Source organism: Athene cunicularia (genome assembly GCF_003259725.1).
Source record: "Athene cunicularia isolate RWA chromosome 7 unlocalized genomic scaffold, athCun1 chr7_part1, whole genome shotgun sequence".
Lineage (NCBI taxonomy): Eukaryota > Metazoa > Chordata > Aves > Strigiformes > Strigidae > Athene > Athene cunicularia.
Genome location: NW_020799107.1, coordinates 27117588 through 27127055, shown reverse-complemented (window position 1 = coordinate 27127055; position 9468 = coordinate 27117588). Strand labels below are relative to the sequence as shown.

The 9468-nt window shown below is 42.1% G+C and overlaps 1 protein-coding gene across 1 annotated transcript; it reads right to left on the bottom strand.

Annotated features, from left to right (window-relative positions):
• Positions 1-2265: 2265 nt before the first annotated feature.
• UMPS (uridine monophosphate synthetase) lies at positions 2266-9178 on the bottom strand. Its single transcript, XM_026852956.1, has 5 exons — positions 8981-9178; positions 6716-7384; positions 5878-6053; positions 5242-5356; positions 2266-4582 (listed from the first exon to the last, which is right to left on the bottom strand). Exons 1-5 carry the CDS (start codon positions 9153-9155, stop codon positions 4401-4403), a joined length of 1317 nt encoding a protein of 438 aa, XP_026708757.1. The 5' UTR covers positions 9156-9178; the 3' UTR covers positions 2266-4400.
• Positions 9179-9468: the final 290 nt, after the last annotated feature.

Genomic DNA, 9468 nt, shown 5'->3' with positions numbered 1-9468 from the left:
GGACACCACCACCCAGAACAGCCAATAGATGCTGCTAATTTCTATTTTTCACCTGGCACAGCCAATAACTGATGATGTTTTCTGTTCTCCCAGACCAATTTTTGTTTTATCAGACTGTTTTTCTGTTCTGTGAGTTAGAACAGCCAAGGGCAGTTACCAATGCTTACTTTCTCAGGATGTTAAGATGCTAATATCAGATGGTAAGTTGCTGTTACTGTTTGTTGGTTTTGCACTTAGCAGTAGTATCTCAGGATGTCTCTGGTCTCTTAGTAGCCAGCTGCACTCCTCAAGGACGCTTCTGGTTCCCAGGCTGGCAGGCATTTTCTCTGTCAATACTGGAGCTGAGGTGGTCTTCTGCTCAATATTTTCCCTCTTACAACCAAGTCACCTTTATGGCCGCTCCCATCATCAGCCTAAAATGATACCTCTCTGTAAAGCAGGAATGATCAGCTGCAGGGAACACTGCAGAATTTCCCCATACGAATAGTCCTATTTGTGAAAGTATCTTTTGTGTAGCTATTATTAACTGTTCAGGAACAGATCAAAAGCAACTGCACTAGCTTAGCTTTTCCTCCTGCAATACCTCTGTGGGCTAAACACAACCTATGGCACACCATCACACTTCTGCTCTGGAGACCATGCTATAAGCAAGAACTACATGGTTACAGCCTTGCTCTGGCTTTCTCATGTTCTCTGTACTGGCCAGCCTCCACCTACAACCCTGCTTTTTCACAGCCTGACTGTGGATAGCATCAGTTTATGATAAAAAGTTCAGAGGACATGTGTCACACAGAGAACCAAACTGAGGACAAAGTCAACCCAGACACACAGTCAGGGTCACTGCTTCCAGCCTGCAAACGCCTGCCAAAAGTGTCAGAGGAAAACTTGAAGATGGAGCAGGCACAAGGCTGTTTTCATTTGCTGCAGCATTCAAACATGCAGCAGTACTTGTCACTGTGGTACAGACTGACCAAAAACCAAGGGTGATTACAAACAAACAAAACATCCAGCCTGTCTAGCCCGCAGTACAGTTACAACCCTTCCAAAACAGACCATTTCCCCGAGACAGTGACCTCCAAAACTCAGATGTGGAAACAAACTTCCTTTGGGTGTTTCACATTCCTTTGGTACTGTTCCCTAAATGCAATGTTTGTGTCACTTGCTAAAAAAATCCACAGCAACAGGCTTTCCACGTAAATTTAAAGGGAAGTGACTCAGTTATTTTTCTGGGATTAAGTCTTCAATAAATTTTCACGGAATCGGCTACAGAAACTACAACATGACCTGTCAATTATTGGTTAATAAAGCAACGTTGATACTGTGACATACAAATCATACTTCTAAGGATAAAAATTTTAAGTTGGCTGGTTTTCATTCAGTGCTGGGTTCATCGAGATCTTACAAGAATTTTAAGTCCCAGTCAAGCACCGTACTTACGCAGTTACGCCAATTAAAGTGCCCAGGCTGGGTTCTCTTGACACAGCACTCCTCGTGCTCGTCAGATACCCACAACCTTGGGGAGACAGAGTGAACTTTACATACAAATATCACAAGCTACATAATTCCTTAATGGTTCCACTGGGTGCTGGTCTCTCCTAGAGTCCCCACTACACTGTTCAGAAACAGCAGCAAGTCAGCCTTCTTTCTGCTGCAAGCACTGACATCTGATCCATCTTATTTCACTATGAAAAGTGTGATATCCTTTCATTCTGTTATAAACCATACTCCAGAGTGGATTAAGAATCACAATTCCATGTAAAGTTGCCAGATAAATCATGTGATAACCTAGTAGTTTAAATATAGCCTTATGCCTCTACCCCAGACTCAATCAGATCAGAGAATGAACAGCAAGACTTTCAGATCCATATATTATGATGCAAATGAGTTTTGTAAATTGTGACCTAGTTCCCATGTTAGGAACAGTTGGGACCAACAGCAGGAACTATCTGATGAATACACAGCAGCAGGGGCAAGCAAGGAAATTAACATTTGTTCTTAATTTGAACTGGATTTTTAATCACTTTCAGGTGCCTCAAAGTGCACACACTTGTTTACTATAATCATTCTGACAGAATGCATACAGGAGGTAACATGGTTTTGTTTTACTAACTGAAATGTTTGTGACATTGGTGTCAAATGAAGTGCCAGGAAACAGCTCCTTCTGAATGATTTACTGGGTGCACAATGAAGGACTGTGAAATGAAGTTTTCCAATCTACCAGTTCCTCAGAATTTGTTTTTGTAAAGAAAATGAGTTGCACGTATCCTCTAGAAGTGACTGGATATTAGATCACATCAATCTCTCCCAATGCAGTTGCTATTTTTTCAGCTAGAGGCCCAACAAACTAACTAACTCTCCGAAGAGCCTGCTCAGGGATTGAGCTGCATGGATGTCAGCCACCTGGTTAATATGATTCAGCAGTTAGTGAAAAATATTGAACTCACAAAATTCTGTTCGGGCTGTAACAGTGAGACTACACCACAGTGCTGAACTCGAGCCTGAGGCAGCTGTACGGTAAACTCTACTGTTTTATATGAGGACATCAGTGAGGGTGTAACTTGTTAAAAACCAGAAAGATTTTCACCCTAAGCATATCCAGAGTTAGTACCATCATTGGAAACTATTAGCTGTGAAAGAGCTAGGGCGTTGACTATCCTGAAAAATAGTGTCTCAGCTCCCTCTGGTGGAAAAAGTTGTTTTCTGCAAAACAGTTTAAGTGAGAAAGTCTTGTTTCTGCTACAGGCCTCAAGGCCATGAGATAGTGAGACAGTAAACAAATCACAAATCCTCCCTTCGCTTTGAAGGACTGTAAGTTCTTAGGATTTGATGCGAAATATCACGACTCTCAGACTGCTGATAAGTGGCTGTGCAAGATACAACACACACATCAAACTCCAGCTGTGAAAAGTGGCCAAGAGAGCCTCCATCTTACCTGGATGTAAAATATATGATCCATAAGATGACTACTGAAGGAAACTGTAGCCCCAAGGAAAATAAAACACTGAGTAAGTTTTAATATCCTCTTCACAGTAAGCAACTCCTAAGTCCCACAGAGCAGCCCTGTCATCAAGGGGAGGGGAAGCACACTTTCAGGGCATGCTGAGTGTGAAAGGGTAAAGTCATCACCCCCAACAAGCCCAAACAGAGGAACTCTTTCAGTTATATGGTTCTGAAGCCCGACTGCCAATAGAGCACAATGTCACAGATACAAGAAGCATAAAGCAAGGCCCTCAGATCCAAACATGCATCCCTTGCTCTTAAGACACTCTGCACAAATTAATCCAACCAACATTCAACAAAACTCTCCCTCTGAACTTCAGTATAACTCCAATCTATTTTGAAAGGCTCAGTGGAGTCCAGTACCAATGCCAAAAAACTCTTCTCTCTGTAGTTGTTCCTAGTCTACACTAAGTGTATTACAAATGGACCCAGATTTCTCCATGTGCTTTTCATCAGCACAAGAACAGCATCAGTCCAGAACTGCATCACCATTCATCTTTGCCTTCCTGATAGCAATGAAAATTCAAGTCCATTTCCAACACACACACACACACCCCATATTTTAGGTTATTCCATTGTTTCTAATCAAAACCAAGCATACAAGATATTTCTATGTCTCCTTATTCATTGTGAAGAGTGGAAAGTAATTCCTGGAAGTATTCCAGCTATTGTCACAAGAAGTCAACAAACAGAAAACACATTTTTGCTTCATCTTTGAGGAAACAACAGCTCCACTGTAGTTAAGCACACAACTAGTTGCTCAGACAAGTTCTTCATAGCTTCTGTAAATAGAATCATAAGTAATTCCCGCAGTCACAGACACACTAGAATGACTTTTTATAATACTGGGGGTCTGAAAAAAGTATTTCACACTGCCACAGGACAACTTATAGATCCCATGAAAAGAAAACAGTAGCAAAAAATTTATTTATTAAACAACACATTATTCAATTTCACAGTGTGGAATTAAGATCCATACCTGATTCTTGGAAATAGAGCCAACTAATCCTGCAGGAGTGGGGCAGCAGGTCAGGTCTGCAGGTGACATTTATTAAGAACAGTAAAATAGTTTCCACAGCCAGAAGGAATTTGAGGGTGGGGAAAACAAGAGCAACAGCCACCAACAAAATACCCTTGGAGTGTTTCGTGCAACATTTTTCAGAGAAAAGCTATTAAGGCTAGATCTTGGCATGAAGGTTTGGTTTCATATATTCAAATATCAAAAATACAACCATGACATACAACTTTGTGTGCACGACTGAAAATAATTTAGTTAGTAACAGCTTTTTCTCCAAAAGGGCAGTTTTCTACTGGCTGAAGTGCGTATGTATTTAACTGGAAGTCTCACGATGATTGCAGCTCCATCAGCTTTGCTTATTAACTAGGAGCACGATCTGCTTTCAGTCTTCCGCATGAACACCAACTCTGCTTACGTAGCTCTCCCAAGCCTCCTTCCTGTACTTCTCTGCTTCTTGAAGACGGTCGGAAGCTGACAAGATGCCACGTCCCACAATAATGATATCTGAACCTTTTTCACAAATAACTTCCTTGGGGCTTAGGTACTTCTGTCCAAGGTTATCACCTGAAATAGAGACACTGGTTTTTTTTTAGTTCATACAAAACTGTATATACTAAAAACCTTCGAAGAGGTGCTGGAACAGAGACTATGCATGCTGTTTCAATGGTCACACTAACAATTCATACCCTAACTAGAAACTGCGTCTCCAACTAAAAAACAACCTATTACACAGATCAAATTGCACAGAGCTCACCTTCCTTTTTCATGATTTACCACTTATAATAGATTGAACAGTTATGCAAAGAAGCACCAATTGAGATTACAGATACAAGCCTTAGCCTTCCTGAAACAGGCAAAACCTCCAAACATTCACGTAAAAGATTGTGATTTCACAAGTATTGCGGAGAAAACTTCCCTACCCAGTTCAGTGATAACCTGTTCAGTCACTCTAAGACTTCCAATTCATTGATGCTGCATCTGTATCAGTATCAACAATGCCACAGTTAGACTTTTGTATTTGTTAAAAATTTTTTCAACTCCTACTAAGCTCCCAGGAAAGGGATCAGGGTACCTAGAAATACAGAAGGCAGCCCATAATGGCAAACACAGACTCCTTCCCCCAGAGAATCAGCAACAAAACCCTCCTCAGAAGTCACCTTTTCACTGAAGGCTAGATCACTTACTGTATTTACAAACATACTACAAATATTTCAGAAAGTTACCTCCAGTCTGCAGCTGCACCCCTGGAGTTAAGTGAAGAAATTCTGGTTTATTACTAACTCTAGATCCAGATATGAATCCAAAAACAAAATCTGAGTTGTCTTCAGCCATTTGTACCTGAAAATGATCAGTAAACAATTACAAGTGATATACTCAAAATTAAGCTTGATTAGCAATCTGTTTCTCATCCCTCCTTTGACACGTTAAGCTGTGCAAGTGAGGGGTACAAAACACCTGTTCTTGTTTTATCAATATAAAGTCACCCAGACCTTCCTCACCCTTCACTTATCTGGCTGCACTTAGAGCCAGGAACATGAATACTGTGTTTTTTCTATGTTATAAATAATACAATGAATTTAAATTGTTTAGAAATTTATTGCTTAAGGGTAAAAAAAGAGGCTGGGCTAATAGCAAACTTGGAATGTTTACTAGAATTCATTGTGAACTCTGGCCACCTCACACAACTAGCCTGCAACTTTTAAACACCACGCTGTCAGATTCCTGAGTCTTCACAGGAAAAAAAAGCTGTAGTAGTTAGAGGTAGAGACACTTTTATAAGTGCAAATATTAGAAGCACACAAAACCTCCCTGTCACAACATTTACAACCTTTTAACCCAAAACAAGACTGCCTACTTACCGCAGCTTTTGTGTATTCACCCGTTGCAAGTGACCCCTGGGAACTCATCTGGGCAATCAGCAGACAGCCACGCTGGAGAGGAAGACCTACTTCCTTCAGACCTTTCACAACCCCAGAGCCTGGAACCACGTGGGCATTAATGATGTCTGACCAGGATGCGATTCTGAACACACCACCTGAGAACATGGATAGGGAGACATAGGCAAAGAGCCATTAGAAACATATTAAAACAGGAAGCACGTTAAACAAAGCAAGCCGCATGCTAAAGCATTCACATTTTAAAGGACAGTTTTACTACCGAAGCTTGACAGTTACAAGTGCAGTCCCATCAGACCATTCTGATAGCTGCCTAACCACAAAGTGTAATCTCCCAGTTTTACTTTATACAAACACTTCTTAGTAACTTGCCTTTAATATTCACTGAGACATTTACAGTAACCTAAAAATCCACTGTCACAGGCACTATCTTTTACTGCAGTATGCAGATCATGTGAGACACGTGGATCAGAAAAACAGTTCTACAGTTGCAGATGCAATATCCAACGAAAGTCATAGTGAGCATACAAGTAGCTGCCTTAAAACGCCACGCTGCATTTTCTCACAGCAAACAACTACCCAGAAGTACTTACTGAGTGCAACCACAGATTCATAAAAAGGTTTAGGCTGGAATGGACCTCTGGAGGTCATGCCCTCTCAGCAAGGTTAACTTCAAAGTTAGGCTTCAAAGGCCTTGTCCCCTTGAGTCTTCTCCAAGGCTGGAGATGCCACCATCTCTCCAGCACTGCAGTTACACACACCAGCAGCGAAGTTACAATAAATCAAAGTTGATGATAATCACCTTCATATTGATGCTTGACTGTGTTTCCAATGTCTGCAAACTTCCTGTCTTCAAAAATCAAGAATTCATGTCGATCTGCGAGTGTTCTCAACTCCTTTACTACCTCTTGGGTGAAATCATTCAGAATGTCTAGATGTGTCTTCAGGATACAAATGCTGGGGCCCAGGACGGCAGCTAACTGCAGCAGCTCTTTGGAGCTGGTGACATCAGCAGAAAGGCACAAGTTTGTTTGCTTTTTTTCCATGAGCACAAGAAGCCTGGCTGCGATAGGATGTACCCCTGGCAGCTTGGCACGAGCGCTGAAGCTCAGCTCTTTACATGGTCTCTTCACAGGAGCAGGACCGTTCTGAGCCACTGGCTCAAACACATTTCCCTGAATGAACTTCTTCACCTTTTCAACCATTTCAACAGCCACTTCTCCCTGCTGCTGGAGAATTTCCAACACCCCAGACAACGTGCACACAGAATGCAGGCGAATTCCACGTTCCTCTAACCTGGCCTTCCCACCCTGCTCCCTGTCCAACAGCACTATGGCATCTGTGACTTTTAATCCTTCTTTCTGAAGAACTTCTGCAGTTTCCAGTACGCTAGATCCACTTGTTACCACATCTTCAATGATCAAGCATGTTTCTCCTGGATTAATGGTGCCTTCTACCAGCCGCTTAGTACCTTAAAAATAAAAAGGCAAACACTACACTAAATGAAGAAAGTTTAAGACCCAAAAAAACTTTAACTTACTATGCTAATGTAAGGATCACATTTGTTCCATATACAAGCACATGCTGCAGCATATCCTGAGGTCCAGTTCCACTCGACTTCAAGAGAATAGGAATTTCATTCACTGTCAGTTTGAAAAGTTATTTCGTTCAGTTATTACCCAATACCAGATCTTAACGCAGCTCAGTCACTGACTTCTAATTCAATTCATAAAGGCTGTTACTTCTCCAAGTTAATAAAATACTACTTCATGTTTCCAGAAGTTACATTCCGCTCACAAAAACTGACACATTATTAACTGCAAAATTTAAATCTTTGGATGACTACAGAAGTTTATTACTGTCATGAACTGAATGCTCAGAATTATAAAACTATTCTCTCCAGTTATTTAAATGTCATTAAAGCAACTAAGTTTATTAAAGCAGCTAAGTTATTGGTACCCTTCAACATATTCCTTATTTTCCACAGGCATTATTCTGCGCATAACATGCCTGTTAGAACAAGGAGGAGTAAAGCCTCAGATGCCTTTGCCCTCACCAACAACAGGCACATGTCCATGAAAGGCCTCCTGGGGGGCAACAACAAAGGATGCCTGGCTTTCCTGGGAAGCAGCTAGCAGCAGAACATTATGCAGCAAGTGTGGTGCTTAGACCATGACAGCCTAGAGAACAAGTGTATATACAGCTTTGCAACCCATGTGACACCAGAAACCTTGTGCCAGGCAGTTAATTGCTGTCACAACTGATTTCTTGTCCTTCACAAGAAGGAACTGCAAATTTTCATGCCTAGCATGCTGACTAACATAGGAACAACATTTAGTTTTGACAAGCATACTTTCTATTCTATTTCTGTTCTGTAATACTTTTGGAAGACTACAGCTCTTATCACATGTAGAAATCCAGCTGCTATGCTAGGTTAGCACTTCAGTCTTCTCTCCCCCTTCATCAAAATCAAATAAATGGTTCATTGGGTAGAGAACTGCTTCTCACCTTGTTCACCCTGCCCACTGGTTACAGGACTATAGGATATGAAAGAAAAGTGGATTTGAGGGGTAAATGAAGAAGAGACTTTCTAGTCTCTTCCTCCTGGTTCCCATTGGTTCCTCTTGGAGCCAATATGCGAGCTCTGTTTGGGGGTGAAATGTGGTGCTGGTCTTAGCATATCAGAGAAACTGAGTTATAAATCTTGGTTTCTGGAAAAGGCCAGAACCCAGAACCATAGTAATGGTGCCAAGGAAAAAAAAGACAATGCTGAAGAAAAAAAAAAAAACAACAATCCCCACAAAACCAAAAATTGAAACCCTTTTCAAGAGTGTCCAAACCTGCTACATTCAAGCTGCAGCCTGATCAGCAACCAGCTGGGAGAGCCCGATGAGGCTGGGATGCTGCAAGAGGTACATTTTAGGGGGAAACGGGGCTGCTCTTGGACTTGGAGCGGTAACCTTAAACCGGAGTGGAGATGCTGCACTTATAAAAGAACCACAAATCTATAAAGTAATTTCCAAACATGACAAGAAATAGAAACAAATTCCTGATTTGAAGGTTTTACCATAGTCTTTTGCTTCCTTCCTCCGTATAAGCATTGGAATTTGATTTTCTGAGCAGATAATTGTGGCCAACGGCAGTGCCGTGTAAGGAACACCACACACACAGTCATACTCGAGACCAGCTCCTTTGGCTGCTTGAAAGAGAAGATCTGCAACCTGAAGAGGAAAACCGAACATTTTTTAAGAGTCAGACTGGCGTGAACATGACCGAACAAATGTGTCACCCACGGAAGCGATGCAAACGCATGAAAATCTCCCTCCTTTACAGTGTGACAGCCGCTGCCTTACAGCGAGCAGCCAGCATGACGTCCATACCCGCGGGCTCCTGCCCGGCAGAGCACGACCCCAGCACCAGGATGAGCAGTCCGGAGAGGGCCCGGCAGCGCTCCAGGCCTCCTCCCCTCCTTTAGATAAAAGAGACCCTTTTCTCCTCAAGAGACAGCCTGGCACTCCGGCAGGACCCAGCCCGGCCCCTCGCCCCCCACAGCGG